This window comes from Neomonachus schauinslandi, chromosome 12 (assembly GCF_002201575.2).
Source record: "Neomonachus schauinslandi chromosome 12, ASM220157v2, whole genome shotgun sequence".
NCBI lineage: Eukaryota > Metazoa > Chordata > Mammalia > Carnivora > Phocidae > Neomonachus > Neomonachus schauinslandi.
Window position 1 is genome coordinate 60,854,004 of NC_058414.1, and position 26,663 is coordinate 60,880,666.

At 49.9% G+C, this 26,663-nt stretch overlaps 1 protein-coding gene across 4 annotated transcripts in view; it reads left to right on the plus strand.

The window, feature by feature from the left end:
• The window catches only part of ADCYAP1R1 (ADCYAP receptor type I), a 41,524-nt gene extending 23,954 nt beyond the window's left edge, over window positions 1-17,570 (plus strand). For 2 of the 4 annotated variants that reach the window (XM_021689642.1, XM_021689639.1), the window contains 4 exons: window positions 3,753-3,844; window positions 14,198-14,327; window positions 15,694-15,735; window positions 17,295-17,570. In XM_021689642.1, coding sequence (XP_021545317.1) covers window positions 3,753-3,844; window positions 14,198-14,327; window positions 15,694-15,735; window positions 17,295-17,483 — 453 coding nt within the window. In that variant the 3' untranslated portion in view covers window positions 17,484-17,570. Of the gene's footprint in view, window positions 1-3,752; window positions 3,845-10,761; window positions 10,846-14,197; window positions 14,328-15,693; window positions 15,736-17,294 lie in introns of all 4 variants that reach the window. The other 2 variants (XM_021689641.1, XM_021689638.1) reach the window with 2 other exon arrangements.
• The last annotated feature ends 9,093 nt before the right edge of the window (window positions 17,571-26,663 follow it).

The following is a 26,663-nucleotide window of genomic DNA, read 5'->3' on the forward strand; positions in this document are numbered from 1 at the left end:
TCCTGGGGGATAATGGTAGCTCATTGTTTTAATGTGAATTTCTCCATATTGCTAGTGCAGTGAGGTACTTTTCCCCAAACATTTATTGACAATTTGTTTTTATTCTGATTATTACCTGTTTATTTCTCTTGCTCATTTCTCTTTTGCTTGCTTTGCTCAATTGTCTTTCTAATTGTTTGAATTGCTTTCTAATTGTTTGAAAGATAGTAATGCTTTATCTGTTAAGCATGTTGTAAGTATAGAACAGAACAGAATCATGACCCGAGCCGAAGGCAGTTGCTTAACCAACTGAGCCACCCCCTTTTCACTGTTTAGAGAGACTTTTGTTCCTGATCTTTCTCTGAAGCTAAATGCTGTTATTGCCATTGCCAGGCAGTCCTTTAATTAATAATAAAGTCTGCATAATTTTATACAACCTGTCAGGCTTTGTCTTCGTAAATTCTGAAACTTATTTCTTATTATGGGAGGCTTTTCCAATCCTAAGACATAAAAGTATTCTTAGTTGTTTTATAACATGTTTATGGATTGGATTATTATAGATATGTTCTGAATCTAGCTAAATTTTTATTTCTTTGTCTGATCTGAAATGATATCTAATCATCTTTAGTTTCTTTTTCTCCCAGTAGATAGACATTCCACCCTTTAAATTGTTTTTATTAAATAGACCCTTGTTTCTCAATTATGTTGAAATGTCACTTTATCATGAGCATTCAGTATAGTCTACTTGTATTCTATGCTATGTTACTAATCTGTTTGGCTGTTTCCACAGTGAATGCCCCCTTGTGCTAGTTATTATAACCTGGTAGCAGGTTTTGATATCTGGTATGTTAATATCCCCTTCTTTATTCTTCTTTCCTTCAAAATTTTCTTGTCCATTCACTCTTTCAGGTGAACTGTCAAATATCCTTGTCAAGTTACAAAAAGAGTGTGGTTGAGATTTTTAGAGAAATTGCATTAAATTTATAAATTAATTTGGAGAAGTGATTTTCTTAAAATATGGAGTCTTCCTCTCCAAGAACATGGCCTGATTCTCCATTTATTCAGTCTTTCCCGTAGAGTCATTTTGTACAGCTTTTCCTTTGTCTTGTTCAATTTACCTTTAAAGTGGTTTCCAGTTTGGGTGTGTGTTGTGCCTGGAACTCATTCTGTCATTGTATGTTCTAGTGGGTTATGGCTGGTGCATAGGGAAGCTGTTTGTTTCTGTGCATTTTTTCTTTTCTTGGTTACTTTTCTAAACTCTTAGTAGTTCTTGTCCCTTTTCAGTTGGTTCTGATTCGTTTTCCAGGAGGAAAATGACATAATCTGTATATGAAAATTGTTTTACTCTTTCCAGTATTTATACCATTTATTCCTTGGTTTTATTTTATTTTATTTTTTATAAAGATTTTATTTCTTTATTTGTCAAAGAGAGAGAGAGAGAGAGGGCGCCCAAGAAGGGGGAGTGGCAGGCAGAGGGAGAAGCAGGTTTCCCTCAGAGCAAGGAGCCCGATGTGGGACTCGATCCCAGAACCGTGGAATCATGACCGAAGCTGAAGCCAGATGCTTAACTGACTGAGCCACCCAGGCATCCCTATTCCTTGGTTTAGGGGTCATAAGAATGGTGTTTGCTATATAGGTTTGAGCAGTCATTCTTCATTGAATTAGGAAAGTTTCTAATCCTGGCTCATTTTAGTGTGTATTTTAAAAATCAGGAAATCAAATGTGTTTTGGAAACATTTATTGGAGTGGTCCCTTCCCTTAGTGATGGACTTTTACAGTTTCCAATTTTTCTTCTTCTGAACAACGCTACGATGGATATATTCATGCATATCTGAGTATGTGTGAATATGTCTTTAGAATAAATCTCTAGGAGTGGAATTTCCGGGACAAGGGTATGTACATTTAACATTTTCATAGATATCAAATGAGCAGAATACAAGAGTGTTCATTTCTCATGTCTTTTTTGATATTTTGATTATTGAATTATTCACCAATCCTATGGGGTAAGGGTAGCTCACTGTTTTAATAAGTTAATGTAAGAAATACTAGTAGATTTGGGTTTTTTGGGTTTTGTTTTTGAGGTTTTTTTTTTTTTTTTTTTTTTTTTGCATTTCTGGTGTAAGCCTTTATGACCATGATCTGTTTGTTCTTTTAATGCACTACTAAATTCTATTTGTTAATATTTGGTTTATAGTTTTTGCATTGCTCTTTGTAAGTTCTCTGGTTGTGTGTGTGTGTGTGTCTATTTGTATGTTTTCTTTGTTGTAGCAGAGTTTTGTTAGCTTGATAAGCAATTTGTGGGGTTGTCTTTTTATTTGCTTTTAAACAATGAAGTAGTCTGTAAATGACATCTTCCCTAAAGGTGTTATGAAACTGGTCTGTAAAGTTATCTGGGCCCGATGCCTTTTAATGCACACATCTTTGATTGCTTTTTAAATTTCTCCTAAGGTCATTTCTCTACTCAGATTTTCTACATCTTCTTGATTTGATTTTGTTTCTTTCTATTTTCCCATTTTGTTTGATTTTCTCTTATGATTTAAAATATTCTATACATCTGTTGTCTTGTCCTCATTCTCATCCCTAAATTTATTTAATGGTATTTTCTCCTTTTGGATTTGACTAACCTGTGCACTGAGCAGCAGGCACTGTGCTGAATTCCCGGGACTGGTCAGGCACTGGGCTTGTGGTGGGGAAGAAGCCTGAGAGAAGTGCTTTTGTGGAGCATGTGGAAACAAACTAACAAAACCAGACCCCGAAATAAAGTTTTCATTGATCAACTCCACTTTCCCCCCTATTTTTTATAATGAATTTTTATCTTTATTAATTTCCTTCTTGTGAAAGTAAAATGTGTGGCACTTTCCCCCTAGCTTTTGATTTGAATGCTTAGTTGTTTTATCTTCAGTATTTATTATTTTTTCATAAGTTAGTGTCAAGCTCTACATTTTTTTTCTCCAGCTGTAGCTGCTTTGGCTACATTCGGAGCTGTTGCCTTATGGTCCTCTTCTTGTGCCTTGTTTCTATTTATTTGCTCCCCGTCCTCCCCCCCTTTTCACTGTTTATTTATTTATTTAAAGATTTTATTCATTTATCTGAGAGAGAGAATGGGAGACAGAGAGCATGAGAGGGGGAGTGTCAGAGGGAGAAGCAGACTCCCTGCTGAGCAGGGAGCCCGACGCGGGACTCGATCCCGGGACTCCAGAATCATGACCCGAGCCGAAGGCAGTTGCTTAACCAACTGAGCCACCCAGGCGCCCCCTTTTCACTGTTTAGAGAGACTTTTGTTCCTGATCTTTCTCTGAAGGTAAATGCTGTTATTGCCATTCCCAGGCAGTCCTTTAATTAATAATGCTTATGGTTGTCCATTCTTATTCCCCATGTTCCATTACTCTGAACTTGGAGTTTCTCCAGAGGACAGTTCCCACCTCTGCAGGAGCCTCTTCTCTATCTGTTTGGTATTGTTTTCCATCACCCTGATCCTATTTGCTCTTTCTCTTCTAGAAATTGCCTACTTTTCTGGCTCACTCATGATAATCTTCCCTATTCCTCAGTACTCCTATGAAATTCTTTTTCTTCTATCTTTTCTGTCATTTTAGCAATAGTAAGTGGTGAGGTAAATGAGTGTTCTCATGCCACCATCATGGATTATAAGTCTAGAAGGGATTTTGACTGGATTGTGGAGGGTCCTGTTGGGGCAGTAACAGTCCAGGCAGAGGCAGGGGTGTGGAAAGTCTTTGCCCAGAATCATTTCTATCTACTTTTTCTTTGCTCTTCAGATTAACTTTGTGCTCTTCATTGGCATCATCATCATCCTTGTGCAGAAACTTCAGTCTCCGGACATGGGAGGCAATGAATCCAGCATCTACTTGTAAGTACCATTATGTGAACACCATTGTCACTTCCAACAGCTGTGTGGGCCCTGCACTCAGGTCACAGGAGAAGGCCTAGGTTTTGCTGACAGGGTAGACTAGCAGGGGCATTTGCAAGATTTCTTTCTGATTAAAGTGCCTTTAAAATGTAGTTGCCTGCCTATCCTTTAGCCATCCCAGTTGCTAATCTGCATGGTTATTACATGGGAGGGAAGAGAGAGAGGATGAGACGGTCAGATCCTGTGTCACACTAGGAATCAAGATGGAAAACACCAGATTCCTTAGGGTAATTAGGGTCTTAGGTGTTTAGCAGTTGGATTTCCTTTGGGGATTTTGGGTCTATGGGAAGTTCATGAATGCCACTGGATGCGCTGTTGCCTGATGTCCCCACCGCCCAGTCCAGCGTGTACAAGTTGCTCAACCCTCACTAGCAAGCCGGGTGGACATTTTTGCTGGTCTGGGTATTAGAATGGGGGAGTCCTTTCTCTTCTCCACCTTCTTTCAGGGCAGCTCTATCTCTGGGTCTGGTCTTCCTCCTGCAACTCCCTCCTCCCTGAGCAGAGGGAGAGTTGATATGTATGAGATCAATCAGGTTTGCGGGCAACCCTTAACATTGCGTGTAGCATTTTCTCCATTTCCGTAACCATTTGGCTTGTTTTCTACAAGTATTTTTGTAGTCACATCCCTACCAGCATGTCCCACTTGCTCTGTCAGCCTTCCCCCAGCCCTCCACCTGTTCTGAACCAGACTAAGTGCCTTCTATTTCACCCATCTTGCCTGATGATCAGGAGAATGACCAGCTGGGTGTATGGGGTATGGGGACACTTCTGATGCCAGGGAGCAAGGTTGATCCCCTGTGGTTGGCTGGAAGGGCCAGATGGGCACAGAACATTGGAGGGCAGTCTAGGGTTCTTTCTGTGGGCAAGGTAGAAACCATATGTGTTGCCTCCTCAGTTTTTTAAGAAGGGGCAGATTAGAAGGAGCCGAGGTCTTTTCATGGCATTGGTGGGGGATTGGTCCTGCCTTCATCGGTGACCCCAACCCGGGGGCTCAGAGCCTTGATGGCTGCCAGTGGATAAGTGGGACAGCAGAGAGACCCCAGCAGAGGGTTCTCCCCAGCTGACCATTGTCCTGGGTAGAAGGGGACGCAGGATCCAGAGACGAGTCCCAGATCCTTCTGCTCCCTGGGGCTTCCCCAGGGAGGCAGAGCTTGCCCTTGGTCTGTAGGTTCAACTTGGGCACCTCCCCTTGTGGAAGTCCTTCCTGTGGGAGTGGGGGATCTGCCCAGGGCCTGGGTTGGTCAGCCTTGTTTTCCCTGTATTTAGGATGATTATATTACATTGGAAAAGACCCTCCACCTTTTTTTTTTTTTTTGCTATCCATTTACTGTCTTTTTTTCCCCATGTTTTTGCAAGTTTTTACCAACCCATGCTTATATGTATGTGTTATGTCGTCAAAAATTGTTCATGCATATAAGTCATAAAGTCTCTGAGACCTGGCACTGGGGGATCCGTGGGGCTGGCTCCCTGCAACTAACTGCCCTCGAAGGATCATCCTTGCCTTGGTCTCCAGGACCACAAAACAGGGCCCTTGTGCTCCCTTCAGCTCCCCGTCTGGCGTCAGCCCTCATGCCCTGGTGTCTGCTCCCACGCGGTTATTTCAGACATCTGAGGCTAGCAGTAGCCAAGCTGGCCTCTTTTCTCCTTTGAGCTCTAGCCTTGGTTCCCCCCACTCTCTGCTTCCTGGTAGGAAGCGTTTCTTCTTCTTCGGTTCCTGGGATCTCTTCTCTGGGAGGCTCTCCCCGCTTCCTCTCCCCCCGCCTGGGCAGGGATACACACAGGGGCCCAGCTGCAGCCTAAATAAGGACACTCCATGGCCCTGGACACACACTTCAGCTCAGGCAGCAAGAAGCCCCAGGCTCTGGTGGAGAGAAGGGTGGGGCTGGGAGCTTTCAAGTTACCACAGACCTGGAGCTGTAGAGTCTTCCGGGCTTCCTGATGCATAGACGACAGTTTGTCAAATGGTTTATACATTTAAGTGCCAATGTTTAAAGAACTAGCTAGTTGGTTTGCTTCTGTTGCTCGTCTGAAGCCCCAGAGATGGAAAGCTCAGATATTGTCTGCAAGCCAGTGGGGAGGTCTCATGCAGGATAAGGGACCAACTTGATCCTATGAAATTTAGCAACGTATTTGAGCGTTTGCAGGGTCAGGGAGACCCAGTGAGGGATAATCAAAGTGACGATGCTGCTGGGGACTGCAGAGCTCCTAGCAACACTTGGCGCTCAGTCCATGCACATTTAATGCTCACAAACACCCAGTGAATCTGGTGGGCCGAGTCACCAACTGTTCAGGATAATCCCCATTTTATAGCTGAGAGAATTAGTTGTCAGTGAAGTGAAGTGAATCCAGTAGGAACAGGCGAAGCCATAGCTCTGGTACAGCAGGGCCCTTGGCTCTAAGCTTGACTGCACCGTCTTTCCTGTCCTCCAGGAAGTTACAGATGAGAGATGGTGCTAAATAAGTATATAAACAAGGCTTCCTGGAAGAAGAGGCCCCAGTGGGATCCAGCCTCGTAGAGAACTGCCCCACCTGGAGTGCTTTGGGCCCGGGAGGTGTCTGCTGTCGGAGAGGGGAGATTATGGGGGGGATGGGAAGGGGCAGGACCTGGTGGAAGAGGAGGTTTCAGGGCTGTGCCCGAGTCCCCTTGGGCCACCAGAGGTATGTGCGGGGCTGAGAAGCCCCTTCGGATCTACCCACAACAGCTTTCTGGTTTTTCCCTCTGTTTCCAGAACAAATATAAGCCTGGGAGTCCCCAAGAAAGCCCGAGAGGACCCCCTGCCAGTGCCCTCAGACCAGCATTCACTCCCTTTCCTGTAGGTTGGTTCTAGCTGCTCAGATGATAAGGGTTTGAGACATGGCTTCTGTTGGGGGCTTGGACCTCCGCAGGGGGCGGCGGCGCTGAGCCACCCACACTCTCACCTGATGCTCCTGACAGAATGAGGGGCTGGCCTCAGGCCTTGGGCAGTGGCCAGGCATGGAGTGTGGGCCTGGGTCAGGGCTTGGCATGTGCTCTGGCTCCCTTTGTTCTGGGGTGGGAGCTAGGGCTCAGCCTGAGGCTGGGGTCAGGGTTAGTCTGCCCTTTCCTGCCCTTAGCTCTGTGAGAAGCCAGCTGGCTCAGAAAGGGGAGAGTGAGCTTCCCGGGCGGGCACCGAGTGTGCTGAGGCCGCCTGCCTCCAGGAGCTGGCTGTCCTCCCAGCGGTCTCCCCGATGCAGGATGGGCGTTGGAAGCCACCTCTTGGCTCTGAGGTGGGGGAGGGAAACCCCACATGTATTTCCCTTGGGGACCTCGCAGAGCAGGTCTGCATGGCCTCTTGGGGTAAAGGAAGGAAAAGAGAAGAGACACCGTGATGTTGATAGTCAGCAGGGCTGTTTCATACCCAGTGTCTGAAGGACGGCAACTACTCTAAAGACAGGCTCTGTCATGGCAGAAATGCAGCCAGGAAGCTGTCAGTCCAGGAACTCAGCCCATAGCCTGAGGCCTGCAGTTCACGTGGGGCTCCATTTTCCACTTCCAAAGCACCCCTCCTCCGTCTAGGAACACCCTCACAACTCCTGTTAAGGATCAGCAGCGGGGAATGGTTACTCCTGTTTTGCAGATGGAGAAACCGAGGCCCAGAGAAGGAAAGTGGTACCACCTGAGACCACCCAGCAAGTCAGTGTCTAGACGAAGTCTTGAGCTCAGGAGCCCTGCTGGGCTGGGAAGGGGGCACAGAGCGTGAGCTTATCCTCAGTGGTGGGGGAGGGGGTAGCAGTGGGCAGGGAAGCTCCAGGATCTACTGAGCTGAGCTTCTGGTCGGAACACCAGCGTGGTGTACAGTGCTTCCCTGGGCACTGGGCCAGGGTTCCGGGCGCATACAGCATCTTAGTACCACGAGGGACCCTATGGAGAAGGTTCAGTTCAGACTGAGATGTTCTGTGGGCCTGCCAAGGGACCCAGCGCTGCACTGATCACTAGGAGCAGGGCAGAATAGACAGGGGTGCTGCCCTCCAAGAGCTCCCCCACAGGGGTCTCTGTCTAGCACTCTGTCGGGTGTTCCCCGGGGCTACATACAGCCACCCCAGGTAGCTCTGCACACGAAAAGCACCAAGGCATCCATGGAGGTTAGCCTGTGACCAAAGCAGGGATCGAAGAAACCATGTGCTTCCTCCCTGGGTTATAGACGGGAGTGCTGAGACCCAGAGGCGGCTTTGACCTTCCTGCAGATACACAGCAAAGCCTTGGCAGAACCAGGCCTGTGAGCCAAGGCTGCCTGGTTTCCAGATGGAGGCATGGGCCCTTGCCTGCTGTGGGGCTCTCCGGCCTTCTGATCCATTCCCACCCAGCACCTTTGCCTGTTTCTTATCTTCCCTTGGGTCCAAATCAGAACTGAGCTCACCAGCCAGTCTAGGGTTATGTCTTCCTCTTGATTAAATTACTTTCCCTTTTTCACCAATTGTAGTAACATTTTAGAGGTTACGACATCTCTGCCTTTGTCACACCTGTCTCTGGCTTTTCTGCCACCATTTTGTATTCTTTTCAGTGGGTCCTTTTGCACAGAGCCATTGAAGTTTCGGGAGACGTGGAGTGTTTGGGAGGAAGGGCACTTACGTTTGTCCCTAGATCCTTCTCCTGAGAGCCCTCCCAGGCATCAGCCCCCCCCCTACTTTGTCCTGCCCCTCCCATCAGAGACCCACATCTTTACCGGGGGTCTGATCTCCCAGCTAACTTGCCACTAAGTGGCCTTTAGCATACTCTGAAGAAATCAGAGGAGTCTGTATTTACTGTGGCCAGGGCCCAGGAAGGGCAGGGACAACCGTTTGGGAGCTCAAGGAGGAGCGAGCGGTCTCAGAGGACTGCAGCTGAAGCTTTAGAATTCAGGGTGAGGGCTTAAGCCTGGCACATAGGGGGCCGCATCTGAGGTTTGGGCTCTCAGGCTCCTGGGCACCAACCAGGCCACAGTTGAGGAATCAGGCCATTGGCTATAGGAGAAAGTAGCCAACCTTTCGATCTGGGCCAGGCAGAGATAAATCTGGAGATGAGAATGGCTCCCGTTCCTGAATGTCCAATTAAGTTCTTTTAAGTTGTGAGGAAAAACATACTTACATGTGTCCATCCATCTCTTCGTATGTATATGAAACAGACCTCTGACATTCACTGAGGACACATGAAGAAACTTCTCAAATACATGACTTCTTCACAACAGTGCCTCTCAAGCTTTGAGTTGTCTGTGGATCACCTCAGGATCTTGTTAAAAGGTGGATACTGAGTCTGCAGGGCCGGGGTGGCACCTGAGATTCGGCATCTCTGAGAAGCTCGCAGGTGGTGCTAATGCCGCTGGTCTGGGCCGGAGAGCATCATGCCGTCCCTCACATCCCACATCTGTAAGGTGGGCCAGTAGTGCCCCCCCCCACCATGCGGCGTGAACCGAGAGGTGCCAGTTTTTAAACGAAAACCACGCACTTGACAGAGGCAAGGGTCCTGGGGGGACCTCGGCTTGCCTCATCTTTTAAGTGTGTGACTCTGATTCTTGCCTCAGCAAAATGACATGTCTGCACCTGTCAAGGCCCTTCAGACTTACTCTCAAAGAGGTGGAATCACAAATTATGAACCGGTGAATGCCCAAGGTCTGGTCTCTTTGTGTGTCTCTGTTCTCATGTGCGTTAGATCCCCTCAGCTCAGGTCACCTGCAGGTACTAGGGGCTCCATGCCACATGGTGCCCGAGGAGGGTTTGTGGAGGCCTCCACTCTTCTGCCGTCTGACTAGGTGACACAGCACTCGATCCCAGTCTTACATGTTTATGAGAGAAGGAAAAGAAGTTTCTGCAGCTTGTCCCCACCCAAGCATAAGCAGGACCTATGACGAGCTAGAACAGATGGAAATTCAGCCTGACTTCTCTGAGGAAGTAGAAGCTCTCTGTCTCACCCAGTGGAATATAGAGCAAGCCTTTCACCTGGGGCTCCCCTGTGGATGCCTCCTTTAAGATGACTTGTTTCTGCAGGCAGTGGGCCAGTGCCCAAAACGTGCCCCTGTCAGCCTTCAGCCCCTGCCTGTTGGACTTCGATCAGGAAGTCTAGCCCAGCACTGTGCCGTAGAACTCTCAGCAGGGATCGACATGCCCTAGACCGTGCTGTCCAATATGGGAGCCACTAACTACGTGTGGCTCTTGAGCCCTTGCGATGTGGCTAGGCTAACTGAGGAAAGTGGATTTCTAATTTAATTTAATTTTAATTCAAATAGCTGCAGATGGGTCATGGCTGTCCTATTGGATAGCGCAGATTTAGGTTAATTAGCCATCTCTTCCATCCATCCCACCTCTGTTGCCCCGGTTTGCCCACGCTGAGCTGCCTAGGAGCTCAGAGAGGAGGAGGTCCAGGCGGAAGAGTGAGCGGTGTAGAGGAGAAAGACCAGTGAACAGCCAAGGCCAGAACTGGCCTGATTCAGACTGGGTCGGCCCAGGCATGTGTTTCCAGCTGCCCATCTTGCTGAGGGACCCCCAGCAAGGCCATGCTCTGAGCCTGGTGCTGACTTAGTGGACAGCTTCCAGGCCCCTGCTTGAGACCCAGGCCCGCCCCCACCTTCAGAACACACGTGCCCTCCAGCTCCCCTTACCTGCTGTGGACCCAGTGCGAGTGCTCGCTGTGTGGGTATGTCTCCATGCACACACCTGTCCACGTCTGGGCATGCGTTTCTATGTCCAGAGCTGACCATGTCTTGGCCCCTGGCTTCCTCATTCTCTTCCGTGTCACCGCGCCCGCCCTGTCTCCGCACCTGGGCTCCTCTGCCCTTCCCTGAGCCGCGCGTCGCCCTAGGTCCACCTCAGTTCCTTCATTGCCCGATGCCCCCAGCTGACAGAAGTGCTGATCTTGTCATACCCAGCAGCTGCGTGCAGAAATGCTACTGCAAGCCACAGCGGGCTCAGCAGCACTCCTGCAAGATGTCAGAACTGTCCACCATAACTCTGTAAGTGTGCGTGGTGTGGCTGTGGCCGGGAGTCCTGGAGGGGAGGGGGCCGCATGCTGCTGCCGCCCGGAGCTTGCACCTGCCGGCTGGATGAGGGCACAGAGCGAGCTTTCTGCGCTGTTGCATGTTGATGTCTGTGTGTCTTGTGAGTTCTCTGCAACCTCAAGCCATCGGGGCGGGATGGTGGGGGGGGTTGTGGGGACGGAGCTGTGGGCACGGTGGGAGCAGTGGAGCTTGCCCGGCGCTGAGGCTTGGGAGCCTCCTTGCTGCTGTCGCGATATGTGGTTTTCTCTGAATCCCCCACTTCTCTGGGCTTCAGTCTTTGCAACCACCAAATTCTTTCTAAGAGCCTTAGAGCTTGAGTTCCTATAGACTGTTCCCCTGCGTGGGGCAGGGCCCCTCACCCCAAGGAATGTGTGCCAAGTGGCTTAATTCCCACAGTGACCCTATGAGGTGGGTCCTTGTAATAACTTCATTGTACAGATGAGAGGACTGAACACAGAGAGGGGAGGTACTCGCTCAAGGTCACATCCCTGGCCGGGAGAGGATCTGAACCCAGGGAGTCCTCAGCATTAAGGCCCCAGGGCATCTCAAACTGAAGACCAGTCTTTGCTTGGAAATCCCTTGAAGTGGGGGAGCCCACCATAATTTGGGCAGCTCTGGCCATCAGAAGCTCTGCCTTGCGTTTTTTAGGGCTCTTCTGCCCATCGATGCCTCCTTGGGGCAGAAGGACAGAGGTCAAGGCCTGTGTCACCGTCCTGTGGCTTAATCAGATTGTAGGGTGATTCTGTGACTGTCTTCAAAGGGGTCCCTAGGTTCACACCACGTGTTCCCATTCCAAGGCCTCTGGTCAGCCCTGAAGTATAGAGGTCCCAGAACTTCGGACCCTCTTGTCTGCCCCTCCCCCCTTCCCTATCTACCAAAGGGGTGACCGGGATGCCCTGGGTCCCTGGCAGAAGTCCCCGACTATTCCAGGGCTGCTGCAGGGCCACCAGGGAGGGAAAGTGTGGCCCTTGCTGCCATTTGCCACCTGGCCAGGGACTGGAAGGGCCTGAGCTCATGTCTGGAAGGTCCCTGCTTCTCACACACTGAACCCATCCATCCACTTCGCCAAGAAAGCTGGAGAGGTTTGGCCTTTTGGTTTCCAAGAAGTGTCAAACTGCAGGGACGAATCTCTGCAAACAGGCCCATGGAGGGAGGGGGGGAGGAGAGCAGGGACCACAGGCACGTCCCAGGGCCACCTTTCCTCCTGAGCCCCTTCACTTAAACCTTTTTTTTTTTTTTTAAGATTTTATTTATTTATTTGACAGAGAGAGACACAGCAAGAAAGGGGAACACAAGCAGGGGGAGAGGGAGAGGGAGAAGCAGGCCTCCCGCCGAGCAGGGAGCCCGATGCGGGGCTCGATCCCAGGACCCTGGGATCTTGACCTGAGCCGAAGGCAGACGCTTAACGACTGAGCCACCCAGGCGCCCCTTCACTTAAACTTTGTTTGTAAGGTAGCCCCTTTGGGCAGGGTCATAGAGGGGCCCACAGGTGCCCACGTGCCTGCCTTTCCAGGCCACCTGCCACTTCTTTTTGGGCTTTCGTTCTTCAGCCATCACCCCCTGCTGCCTCTGGTGCCAGCCATGAGGCACACGGAGGTGAGCAGGGCCCGAGCCCCGGGTCACAGTCAGGTTTCAGAACCCTGAGGCTTTCCCATGGCCTGTGTGTTCGTTTGTCCCTTCCTGGGCAGGCACCTTCTGAGTGTGAGCCCCCAGCCGGGCACAAGCTGGGCAGGGAAGGTAATTGGTAAGGGAAGCACCATGCCCACCTTCAAGGAGCCACAGTCTGAGAGTGGACAGACCACTCGAGGACCACACCTGGGCTCAGAGTGGGACCTGCTCCCATCCGGTTGGCGCCAGCTCTGGTCCAGGGCACCCAGGCCCTGCAGAACTGGCTGCCTGTGGGCAGGGGTGGAAGGGGCGGGCGCCAGCCCGCGTGGGGCTCCTTGCTTCCAGGGCTGAGCCTTGGTCCACCTGAAGGTTTTCTTAGGTCTCTCCTCCCCCTTCCTCTGTGTCTTCTCTGCTTCTCTTTCTTCTCTTCCCCCTCACTCTTTCCTTCTCTCTCAGTCGAAACTGGGAAGCCAAGGCCCTCACGCAGACCCCATGGATTCATCTTCTCCTGAAATCTGGAGGCCCCACATTCAACAGAACATTGACTCCCAGAGAGGCTGGGATGGGGAAGAGGGCAGGGCACATGTGTAACTGTCTCAAATCAAAGGACCATGCCCCCACCCCCCGCTGCCCACCCCCATGGACAGGAACTGAGAGGGAGGGGAGCTGGACCTCCCACTTACCACCCCCACTCCTATGGCCCAGGGGGCACACCACACCTGCAAGGGCAGGGCTGGCTCTTCCAGGAGATCCAGAGGGAGCCGGTACCCTGTGGTGGGCAAAGATGGGATCCCACTCTTGGAGACCCTCTGGGAACACCCCTTCCAACAGAATAGGACCCACAAGTACATGCAATGTGGACCCTTTGGATCCCATACCATGGCTTCTGTGTCCCCGCCCCTCAGAGCAGAGCTCCACTTCACTGGGCCTAGTGGCCAATGGCAAGCAGAGGAATCCCAGAAGAGCAGCCTCAGGACACAAGGAGGTCCCTTTGGCTCTATCTCTCCCCTCCCCCTCAAGTTCCAAGCAGACAGCCTCCTTTCCCTTGACTGTTTCCCAGGTGGTAGGTTCCTCTGGCTTAGTTGGTGCTTGTTTATTCCCAGAGTCAGTAAATCCTTCCTTGGATCCCTCCTGAGTCTCTCCTTCTGTGGCCCACCCCCTGTGCCCCCCACCCCCTCCCTCATCAGTACTTCCCCATCACTCTCCATGAGTGTCCCTGACAAGCCAACTGAGAAAAACCCACTGCCTCTGTGGCCCCCCAGGGGCAGCTCTTTTCAGGCACGTGGAACTTCCATCCAGAACAGGAGATGGTTTGCTTTGCTTGAGGGTCCATCATGTCACAAACCTTCTGAATTCCATATTGGTCCCAATTTCACTTTTCCCAAGGGTTTTGCACCTCCCACGAGGGGTGTCTGTAAATCACACACTCACATGTGCATTTTTAGTGGTTCTACAGGATACTGACATGGCCTAGAGGGATGGGATGTGGGCCCAGAACCTCCCAGGGTGTTCTGGAAGCCCTGCTTTGTTGGCCATCATCTCTCCCAGGCCCCACGCACTGGGAGAGAATCCTAAGTCTGTGGACAGGAGCCCCGGCTCCGGGGGAGAACGGGGAGCTGGGACTAGCATCTCTGCCTTCCAGGGCTCCAGTAGCAAGACCTGGCAGCCCCAAGAGCAATGTCTTGCTCTCTCCTGACAGACGGCTAGCCCGGTCCACCCTGCTGCTCATCCCGCTATTTGGAATCCACTACACGGTATTTGCTTTTTCCCCGGAGAATGTCAGCAAGAGGGAGAGACTTGTGTTTGAGCTGGGGCTGGGCTCCTTCCAGGTAGGTGTGGTGGGTATGGCAGGTGGGGGGCTCATGGGGAGCCAGGGCTGTGGCCCTTAACCAGCCAGTGGTTCTAAATTCTTTAACCTAGATTCAACCTTGCGTTTCCATCTCTGAAATAGCACTAGAAAGAAGGGAGCTGGGAGAGCCCCTTCTGCTGTCTACCCTGTGGGCTCCTATGAGAACACACACTGATATCTTCCTGTGGCTACATGTGGGTGTTTTGAGCAAGGCCTCCCTTGGGCTGTCCATCCCTCACCTTCAGCCTGGGGTGTGAGCAGAGTGCTCTCCAGAGACCTCCATGTCCACATCCTGACTCCAGCCTGTAGACCATGCCTCTTATGAGCACTGGAGCTCTGTCTTACCCACGTTGGGGTCCCCAGCACAGGACCTGGCCATAGAGAGCCGAAGATGTGGATGAGCAAACAGAAATATAAATGATCCAGGGAATAGCGAGTGGGGGGACCATGAATCCATGCCTGAAGGCCTAAGTAGATGGGATTGTGAACGTGTGAGTGAAGGAGTGAGCGAGTTGGTGTGAGGATGCCTAGTGAGTTAATGAACAGATGGCTGCACAAGTGGGTCAGTGAAGGTAGCAGTGGCAACTTTGCGTGTCCCCAGATAGAGCACCTTGCCCTAACCCAGCTCTTTGATCCAGCTTCTTGATGGTCAGAAGCTTATTCAGTGTATCTGACTTAATCTCTCCCTCCCCCAATTTTAATTCAAGGCCATTTTACCTGTTAGGGTTCTTAGCCTGGTGTGGCTGGGAGTAGTGTGGATGCAGCCCCAGCCTGGGAGTCAGAGCCCAGGATTCCTATCTTAGCACAGGAATTCTAAATACAAAGAGTACATGTAAAGACCATATGCAGGGTAGCCAGCTGCCTACTCTGTGTCAAGCAATTACTCATGGTGTTTTGTATGCTGTGTATAAGAGTATCTGGCCAAGGAAGGGTGGGCTGGGGAGGGAGTGGGGATAAAGAGACAGGTCTGTTCTATCCTGGAGTGGTGCCACCCTCAGGGTCCTGCAAGCTGGTTAGGGAGCCCAGAAAACATCCTGGGGACATCCAGGAAAGGCTTCTTGCAGAAAGTTGGATAGAGCTGGCCCTTGGAAATGGGAAGGATCTGACCTAGGGAATGTGAGATCCAAAGCCGGGGTGTAGCCACTTGGCCTCCTGGGTGTGGCCATCTTGGTGCAGCAGAAATTTCCCCATCTTACCACAGATTCCTGGGCAGGGCGCACCCCCCATCCAGGTCATTGTATGTTTCTGCTTCCTGGTGTCATTCCCCATTTCCGCTGCTTCCTATGCTCCCTGTGCACAAGGTCCCTAGCGAGCATTCTCAGGTTATTTTTGCTCTCTCTCCCTAGGGCTTTGTGGTGGCTGTTCTCTACTGTTTTCTGAATGGGGAGGTAAGATTCTGGCCCTCTGGCTTCATAGCAATGGAGGTGGGAATTGCTGGGGAGCAGACAGGGGCATAGCCTGCTGCCCACCAGAGCGGATTCTCCTGACCAGGGCAATGCCAGGCTCCTGGGGGAGGGCAGCAGTGCTAGGGTCTCCTTCCTGTCAGCCTCCACCCTGTGCCAGAATCTCTCCCACATTGCCTGCTGTGCAAGGCATCAACTGGACCTGTAAAGGTGTCTCCTGCCTGGCAGGGCTTGCACTGTAAGACACACCTTAGTAAAGAAAAATGGAAAGAGAGGAAGGCCGAGGCACAGAAAATGGTACTTATAGTTTATGAGGCTGTGCCAGGCAGGGGTGCTGAGTGGGGAGCTGCCCAAAGTTCAGCACTGATCCCAGCAGCCCCGCCTGCCTGCCCAAACCCATCCCCTGTAGAGTGGGGACTCTGGGGACCTGGGAGAGACCCCGGGAGAGGCCTGGAACCTTCTTGCAGTTTCCATTTCCAGAGCTATGGTCTTAGGGCCTCCTGCTCCAGGCTGTTAGGGTGATGCTTTTGAGTAGAGTCCAGAACAGAGGTGCTGGGACAGGAGTGGGGGCTGATTGGGGGAGACGGGTGTGGAGAGTGGGTAGGAGTCTTTGCACCTGTGCTTGGGTTGTGGCTGAGTGACCTCAGCAGGCGCCTCCCCTTTCTGCATCTGAGAAACAAGAAAGCTGGGTTCAGTGATTGCCAAGACAACCTCTAGAAAGGTCAGATAAGGAGAGGCGACAGAGCCCGGCAGGGAGCGGCTGGGGGAGGCAGGGAGTGGGAGCAAGTGGAGCTTGCCAGGAGACCTGTGGGGGAAGTGGCAGCTGGAACTGGAGGGCTGGGTGCTAGGACCACTCACTTGCAGTCGTGCAGTCCATGCTTCACGCAGAGGTGCTGGACTGTGGAGGGGGTGTGTGGAGGCTGAAGCTGGCCATGCCGTGTGCATCCCATGCTAAGAGCAACATGGGAGTGTGTTCACCCAGAGAGCACCTTAGTTAGCCATCCTCGAGCCTGACTGCATATTGGAATCCCCGGGGAAGCTTTACAACATATGAATGCCTCACCCCAGAGATTTTGATGTCATTGTTTTGGGATATGGTTGGGGCATCTGGATTTGTAAAGCTCTCCAGGTAATTCTGATGCGCAGCCCACTGTTAATGGTCTGAGAGAGGGGGACTCCTTCCCTGATCTGTCTGCCCCAAGCACCTGCTTTTTAAGATTCCCTGAAAGACCCTGTGAGCTAGTCACTTCCCGTGGAGTGCCAAGGCCCATGGAGTGAACAAGAAGCCATTCGAAGGCCTTGCTCAGGCAGTGACGGGAAAAGGGGCTAAGGTTAGCTCCTCAGAGGCATTCCTTTCCCATTGGTGGCCTGGAGGGCTGCGAGCTGCCATTTGGGTCGGTGGGTATTGCAGGAGCTGGTGGTGGGCCCCGGCAGAGCAGTCAGGTAGATGAGGCTGGAGACGCTGTCTGCCCGGAAGTGACCACTGTCTGCCCGGAAGTGACCGCTGTCTGTCCGGAAGTGACCGTCCACGTTGCTCCCTACAGGTGCAGGCGGAGATCAAGCGCAAGTGGCGGAGCTGGAAGGTGAACCGCTACTTCACCGTGGACTTCAAGCACCGGCATCCGTCCCTGGCCAGCAGCGGGGTGAATGGGGGCACCCAGCTCTCCATCCTGAGCAAGAGCAGCTCCCAGATCCGCATGTCTGGCCTCCCGGCTGACAACCTGGCCACCTGAGCCCAGCCTCCCCTCCTTCTCTCCTCTGTACACGGGCTGGGGCTGCGGGCAGGCGCTGGCCCACGCATGTTGAGCTTCTTTTCTCACTTCGGGCAGGCTCTGGGCTGGAGGCCGGGCTCCCCGAGGTGGGAGAAGGATGCAGGGTGCACTCGGGTATTGTCCTTCCCCGTTTGGCGCTAGCCCCACTCACCATGGGCCCCTGGGCCCTGATACCAGACCTGTAAATACTCCACAAATTTTGAGAAGTTGTCTCATCCCTACCCCTTGACCCCACTGTCCCTGCTCACCTCAAGCAAGTCCCCAGCTTCACCCTACCCTGTTTCCACCAGCCTTAGTGATCTCCTTGACCCTGTGAGTGAGGCCTTGTGAGCTGAGGTTGACGACCTTGCTTTGGGGGGGTTGGGGTGGGGCCTGCCCGACAGCCCCCACAGTGTCTGACTTTCAGTGTGGACTCCTTGAGTCTGCTTGCCACCTGAGGCCCTTCTCAGGCCTGGCCCAGTCCCTGAGGCGTGCCAGAGGTCCGGCTTGGGTACCCAGAGCATCCTTTAGTGGAGGCGAGACCTGAGCTGAGACTCCCTCACCCTTCACACCCCGCATCTTGGTGTCCAGGTGCCCAGCTCCTGGGTATCAGGGCGGTGGACAGCTCCAGGGCTCTTCCAATCAGAGACTTCATTTTGGGTGTGGGGCTAAGGGTCCCGGAATATTCTGGTGCTCTTCATTTGGTGGAAGAAAAATTGCCAAGATCCAGCAATGTGGATGTGATTGGAAAGGAGATGGAAAGAGTTTGGAGGCCCGTGGAAGAAGACCTTCACTGGCTCCATTATTTTACTCCCGACCCAAGGTGGGCGGGGGTTCCTCTGGTAGCCTCCCTTCTACCCCTCCCATCCCCAGGCATCAGCTGCAGGAGGTGAGAAACTCATGCCTCAGAGAGACTGCTCCCCACCCATACCTACCACAAGGAGCCCTTCCCCTCCTAGGGAGGAGCCCTAAGCCCTCCCCCTCCTCATTTCTCCTTAAGTCAAAGCCATGAATAGGATGAACCAGCCGCCTTCCTGTGATGTCAGTGAATCCTGAAGCACCTTACCTCCATGTGCCCGAGTCAGGGCCCCCAGAACTCCCTTTCCCCCCACCCTCATGGACAATGAGGAGCCCCAGCCACCAGCTCCTTGGGCTTGGGCTCAGCTACTGAACTATCTCTGAGACCTTTGCAAAGACTTCCCTCCGTGTGTTCTTGACATTGAATCTCCACAGATGCTTGAGTGGCCTAGGGTGTTGGGAGGGGAGCCTCGCCCACCATGCCTGTTAGAAGAAGCTGCAGATGGAAGGCATGGCAGCTCCCCAGTTCCCGTCCTAGTTCTCTGTTGCAAGTTGCTTGGCCACAGCCTAAGAGTTCAAAATGGGGCAGAACCAGGTTGGGGGGAGGGTGGAAGAAAGTGCTAGAGTGCCATGGCCCGTGTGGGGGGCCCATTTCATTCCATGTCAACTTTCGGTGTTGTTCCTGTCCACATGTGTTTGCAGACCTGTTTCGTGATTGTGTTCTGGAATCCTTGGGGGAACTTGGGTGGAGAGGAAATGCTGCTTAGCTTGGTTTTATAAAGAGGAAGGGGCCTGGGGGATTTGTGGGTCCAAGTTTGGAGAGATCCTCGAGATGACTGGAAAAGGACTTAGTTGCATGGTTTAGAGATGAGCCCTGTGTCCTTGGCCAGTGAAGCACTGTGGACCCTGGGTCTTTGGCAGACCTAGAATCTGCCCCCTTTGGGCTCCTACTGCTGAGACTGTGGACACAGAGCTTCCTGTTCGGGGTCTCAGTCGCTCCATTTGTAAGATGCAGTGGCTTCTAAAGCTTCTCCAAGCTCTGCACTTCAGTAATTCTCCCATTCAAAACTAAGCAGATGATAAAAGGGTATGCATCATTGTTACGTGTATCACCTAAGGTTTTGAAGTGTACCTGTTTGTGTATATGTGGAGGGAGGGGAGAATGCCGTTTATTTGTCCTTTCTTAGAAAGGAAACATCTGTCTCTTCCATTGGGACACCACAGGGGAAGCTGGTGGGCTGGAGAGAGGGATCATGCCAGGGACAATTGGACAGGGGCCTCGGGCGTGATGTGCAGATCCAGTTGTGTCCCTAGCCCGGGCAGGGTGCCAAGGCTGCTTGGACGGTAGCCATCTCCAGATCCTAGGAGCGGTGCCCTGAGTGGACCTCATTTCTTAGTCCCCGTCCCCACCAGCAGCTCTGCTTCACTGTGGAAAAAGAGACTTTGATTTTATACATACATCATCACAAAACAGCAAAAACATCATCAGCCTAGAATCTCATGTGCTGTGCTGCTACCTGAGCCCTGGGTTGCATCCTTGTAGAGGTTCCAGGTTCCTGTTGGTTTGTTTGTTTTTCTATCTGAACGAATTATTGACCATCTTGTGAACAGATGTACCCCATGTATTTTGAATGTTCCAGAAGGTTAGGCAGCTGGCCTGCAGGGTCATAGGCAGTGGGGGGATAGCATAAGGTCTGGACAAAACCTTTCCCTCACTGCGTCTTTGTTCTCAAATCTGTAAAATGGGTAGTAGAACTAGGTGATTTGTTTAGCCCACTGCGCCCCTGGAATTCTCTGTCTAAACACCAGTCATCTACTTACTGGGAATGGGCGCCAGGCAAAGATTATTATTTGTCTGCCTGGGAAAAGGTAAGAAATGCTGGTGAGCAGGGAGGGGTTTGAGGGCTTTGGGGATGGTCAGGCTGGAGAGGAGCGGAGTTATCCTACTCCATGACTCTAGAAGATCATTACCAGGAGGGTTTTTTTTTTTTTTCTTGTTTTATGCAATTCTAAAGGGCAACAGTCACCCAGGGGAGGCTGAGTTCTTGGAATGAAGAGATTTTTCAACTTCTTTTATGAATATTCCGCCAGGGGACAGACCATGTTAGGAGAGAGTCTCCAACACTGGGGGAAATGGGATTCCAAATTAGGGATGCTGAGGCTGTCAAGAAACCCGTGAGAAGAGAGAGTGTGTGATTCAGGGATGGTGGTGGGGGGGTTCAGTAACTTCTTGGTGGTCCCCAGCACTGGGGGCTTCTTAACCACCTACCATACCTAAGGCCAGGCCACATTTTCTATCTCAGTGGGTGTCTCTGTGACCCTCCTTGACCTATCCAGTGGTCTGCAGTGATTCCTTTTCTTACCCTCACCCCTCCCCAAACCAGTTTCTTTGGGGAACAGGGCCAGGGAGCTGGAGCTGGGCCCAAGGCTTGAAATACACATCATCACCCACCAAGTGTGCTGACTCACCTCTTCCATCTGACCCTTTCCCTTCCTGGAAGGAAAGCTAGAAGAGGCTTTCTTTGTGATTCTGTGAGTACCCTTGACCCCCTCAAGGCCACTCCAAAGTGAAAGCAGTGAGTGCTTTGTCATCATCAATTCCTCCTTGAGCCCAGTGACCCTGGATGCCTGTCAGAAGAGCTCTGAGCAGGGAATGGGGAACCTGGGCTTCTCCCAGCTTTGCCAGTGACCTGCTGTTTGGCCTTGACCCCTTCCCCATATAGCTTTAGGGAGACTCACAAAGCACTAGAGCTGGGAATAAAAACAGCTCTGCAGGTCAAACCTCCCCATTGGGCTGATAAGAAATCACTTACCACCAGGCTTAGCACGGTGCCTGGACTGTGTTGGAATCCAATATGCTTTACGAGCCTGACTGAGGCAATGGGCCCATCAGCATTTGCCCAGCCCTGCACGTGAGCCGGAATAAAGCATCCATACAGAAAACATTCAGTCTTGCGCAAGAAAGGGGCTCTGGCTACAGAAGATCTTAGGACTCCAAATTGCAGGAAGAGCAATGGAGTTGATACGGCATGGGGCGAACCGTGTTCTAGCCTGGGGTTTTCTGCCTGCTCTGTGCTCCAAGACTCAGTCTCTCTGAGCCTGTGCTTCCTAATCTGAGAAATGGGAGGACATGATGTGCAATCTGCTCCCCAGCCCAGGAAGAGGTTGAAGTGAGACATCCTTGTGTATAAAAGGGCTTTGGGAACTACACAGGTATGGGCTGGTTACTGGGGTGAAGACCCCTGAAAGGGACCCCGTGCTGTTTGTCAACTGCTTTGAGCCATCCTGGGTTAACTTTTGCCCCATTTGTAAAACCACCAGCACTGGGGGCAGGGAGGAGGCCAGTGGGCTGTGATGGACACAGGAGTCCAGGTTTACCTCTGTCAACTGATTCAGTTTGCTCTTGGGGTTAGGAGGGGGAGAATTTCATGTGGGTGGTGATTTCTCTGTCACCTCCATGGGAATCCTTCAAGGATCTGGGACAGTCCTCAAGTGGGCTATGTCCTCCTTTCTTCTTTCCCTAAATGTGAGGTCCTGGGATGTGTCTGTGCTTGGCCATTTTTGTCTTGTCTTATGTCCGTGTTCTGTGGTTTGCCCATTGTGAGGGCTAAAGTGGGCCAGTCCCCGGCATCCCAGATGTGCCTCCAGGCTCGCTTGTGGAACCAGGCCCCCCTGTGTTTCATCTCCCACAATAAAGATAAACCCTGAAGACCTCACTGCTCCCGCTGCCGCCATTAATGCTGTGCTCACAACCTTGTCTGGGATTTTAAGGATGTCAATGTGCTGTAGATGACTCAATAAATGTCTTATCATTTTGCCTGGTGGCTGTAACTTGGCAGAAGTGGTGGGCAGTGAGGAGTGGAGGTGGAAGGGGAGGAAATCTGACCACCCCGAGTAATCCAGTCCACACAGTCCTGTGGCCTTCTGGATTTCAAGGGAAAGTGTGAGAACAAGCATGAATGAGCTTAGAACTACGGGCTTGGAAGAGCAAAGTCGTGGCCTCAAAAGGACCTGCAAGGATCATGCACACTGAGTGGAATCAAGGCCTGTTAGATGTTTTGAGTGGCTAGAAATGGAAGTAATTCACCCCCCGGTTTTTGATGCCCTGTGGTCTTATGTTGTTTTATGAGCATGGCTACCAGATACCTCAAAGCTTGCCTATATGAGCATTTCATTCCAGGTAAGCACAGGTGCATCATTGACTGCCAGAGTCCCACCCCCTCATCTGGATATTCTGAGCCATCAGCCCATGCCAGACCAGTTAACCAATTCCAGGTAACCTCCATTTCCTTGAATGCCTACTGATTGTTATAACCTCCAGTGCCCATTTTTATATGAGTCAGAATTTACAGTTGCTAGCCACAGAAGATAATTTTGGCTGACAAATCAGAAAGGGGGCTTAGGGGAAAGATATTGGGCATCTCCTAGAACTCTCTCAAGGCTACAGAAACCAGCAAAAGTGTCTCAAGCCCGAGCAAGCCACAGACCTGGTGACAAAGCTGCTGTCTGCTGCTGCCACCAGGCCAGAAGAGGTCTCCTCTGTGCCAGGGACCCACCCTCATAGTTACCAGTTTTGAGAGCAGACAGCTTGGCTGCCATCCTAACCAGCAGATCAGATTCCACATGCAGTCTCTTTCCTCAAGGCTCTCACTTCTGAGTCAAAGCCTCATACGAATCCATTGGGTTGGCTGTGTTGCAAAGGAGGCTGGAAATTTGACGTTTCTGGATTCTACCTTGGGGAAGTCAGGCTCCTAAATCTGGATTCTACCTTGGGGAAGTCAGGCTCCTAAATCTGGAAATTTTCTAACAGTAGTATTTAAAAGCCTTAAAATAACAAATGCCCATTACAGCAGGCCTGAGGTCTACGGCTGTTGGAGAGCCAGCTCCCTCCAGTGATCAGGTGGGCCACGATGAAGAAGTCAAGCCAATGAAAAGATAAATCCAACCAGATAACATGCAAGCCCTACAACTAGAGAGGCCACTTGCCAAATGTATAAAGTGTCTAGTGGGGCTGTTCCCCAGCTGTTTCTGCTTCCTTAAGATTACCCCTGCTCTTTTCTCTCCAGGTCCACCTCTTCTTTGAACCCTAAAGGATATTACCAGGCTATATCATATGACCCACTTAGCAGATATCTTGAGCTGCTTCCAAAATGGAACCCGTCCTCAATAGGTGAAAATCAATTTCTTTGTGTGTCAGACTGCTGACCACTCAGGCAGAAGATTTCTGTAGTGTCTAGAAAAATATCTTCACTGGTTTGACCATGCTAAATTGAGGTTCTATAGGTTTCATTCTTAGAGGGAGGTCATATTCAAGAAGCAAAGATAGGGAGCCAAAAGTAAGCTGAAAGCCTTGAATTCTGTATTAGACTTGAATTTCTTGGCAACTGTGAAAATCATCAAACTACTCAGTCTATGAACACTTATTAAATCCTGTCCTATCTCTTCCACCAAATCTGTCAACTATTCCAGCCCTCTTTCCTCCCAAGCCTCTTAAAAGAATGCCTTCAACCCTGGTTATTCCTGATGATGCTCTTTGCTACTGGTAGTGTGAGCAATTCTTCTTGGGTACTCAGTGGTTCTCAAGCATTAGCATGCATCAGAATCACCTGAGGGGCTGTTAAAACACAGATTGCTGGACCCAAATTTCTGATCCAGTAGGTCTGGGGTAGGACCTGCCTGATAATTTGCATTTCTAAAAAGTTCCCAGGTGCTGCTACTGTAGCTGCTTTGGTCTGGAGACAGTACTTTAAGAACCACTGTTCTGGACGGTCTACCAAGGACACTGGCTGGACATCACAGTCCCTTTTTGTGAACCTTGGACCTGGACAATGATTAGCTTCCTAAGAGGGGGAGGACAAGCACAGACATCAGCACCATAAGATTTAATCGACTTTTCTTCCCAGGCCACTGTAATAAACATGCATCAGTGCTGGCCCACCCAGCCCTACTCTGGTCCTTTGTTGAGCATTTCTCATGTTTCCCATGGAAATTGGCTGGCTTCTAAGATTCCACTGCCTTCCAGATCACAATTCCCACAGCAGCATCCAAATGCTTAGGGGGCCCAGCCTCAGCAGGTGAAGTTGGATGAAATCCATTCAAGAAGGCTAGATACTGACCTTCTCTCACTGTCCAAATAACCCCAGCTTTCAAAGAAACCGAGTGCCCATTCCAAAGCAGAAGCAAAGGTAAACTGAAAAAATATTCTGATAGCCACATATACTCATGAATGCCAGAAGACTCATACAAAACCATAATTTACATCTATTCCAACTCATATAGACTTTCACATGGGCATCTGGGAGTGAAGTCCCACCAACTCAATGGAAAGGGTCTTTGTTCTGGCCCTTCGGGCTTTCAGGCCACCCCTCTCAGTCATTCTCTCTTGTTCCCCTTCCAGACATCCCCTATCCCCAGTTTATTCTATTCTCTTTACTTGCTTTCCTTCACCCTGAGTCCCTCCTCTCTGCCTTTGATCTAGAGTCAGGCATGGCTTGGTGTTCATTGTTTTCCTTGAGATGATACCCTTTTGGTGTCCTTGTCCTTTGGTCCTTTGGGTTTCCCTGACAATTGAGAGTCATCTGTGGTTTTCTCCTTTTTAGACCCTCTCTCCATGGGCAAAAGCACTCATTCGTATTCATTAACCATGACATCAGTTGATAATCCCGACTCTTCATCTCCAGGTACAATCTATTGGCATGGGGGGTGGGGGGTTTGTGCAGTAAGTACCATGGAGAGAGCTGAGTGAACTTTAAGTCCAGCACCACAGACAGTTCCAAGATACTAGACCTACTTGAGAGTCAAATCTTTGTGTGGCCAATTTATCTGACTTGAACAAAGGCAGATCTAGGATTTATAGGGTCTGAAACACAATTTTGGGGAGGGGGCCCTCTTTAATAAAAAAAGTAAAGATTTAAATTAAAACAGGTATAAAAATGACTTTTTAGAATGAGAAAAGTTGACAACTATCACAAATATTTCAAAATCCAAAAAAATTATATAATATTTGTATTAATTACTCTGACACTTTTGTCTGTTTTTGGGGTTATTTGCTCTTTGATTCTATCTTTATTGGATAATAATTTTTCTATCATTTTCTATATAGATAATTGAAATATAATTCAGTCACATGATTCATCAAATTATGTGTTTTATTATTGGTAATTTGGACTCAGTACCAATGAGAACAGAATCCCCCATTTAAAATTTTACATATCTGATGATTGGATGATTATATTCACAGACTATTGCCTGGCTCCGTATACGTCAAATTTTGTTTCTCCATAACTAATCACAATGCCAGACACTTTCATATTATGATGTGATCTCAAGTTCTCTGTTTTTGGATGTAATGATGAATGAAATATAAGAGCATTCTTATATGACTTAGTAATAATCTAACTATATAATGAAGCAACAGCATGCTATTTAATTGTCACCCAAACTGAATGTATCTCTAACTTAACTTCCCTTTAGCTAGATCCCCAAAATCCTCATGGTCAGTTCAACACTACCCACCATGTGAGATGGTGTCAGGTTTTCAGTCTCTTGTAACATATAGTATCTTGACTGTTAGAGGCACCTGATAATAGCTGGAGGAGAGGTTTGGTAGGCAAACTTTTCCAAGAGAATTTCTCTTGAGCCTGAGTGTTAATGAACAAATGGCTATGAAGAGAGAGAGAAAAAAAAATGCCGTTAGAAGCAGAGAAGTAGTATTAGCAAAGACTTCTTCACTTTCTTCTGAAAAGCTTCCCATGATCCCAAGTCTGGTTAAATGCCTCTCTAATGTTTTCTCATAGAATTTTGTACTGAAGTCACACTGAGTTTGAGCACTTGTGCAAGAAATATTAATGGCATGTCTATTAAGTTCTATGTGCTTTAGATGCCTGGGATAAAACCATGAGTGAAGGATAAGATTTTTTTCTTGCAGGGAATACATTCTAATCAGGAAAGCAAAAAGTATATAGGCAAACAAATAATAAGATGATTTCAGGTAGTGCTATATATAAAACAAAACAGAGTAATGGGATAGAGAAGATTTTAATAGGGTGCTCCAGACAGGCCTCTCAAGAAGGTGACACTTGAGTTGAGACCTAAAAGACAAAGATATGGTCATTCAAAGATCAAAAGAGTGATGATCTGAAAAGTGCAAAGATCCTGAGGTAGGCACAGACTTAGTGGTGTTTCTGGAAACAGAAAAAAGACCAGTGTGGCTAGAATGTCTGGTCAAAAAGGCTGGTAAGCAAACTTCACTTTCAAATACATAGAAATTCTGGATGAATTGTGAGATGAATTGTGATATATATATCTATATATAGATATATAGATATATATTTAGAAATCTAGCAGAACTAATGCAGGAAAAGG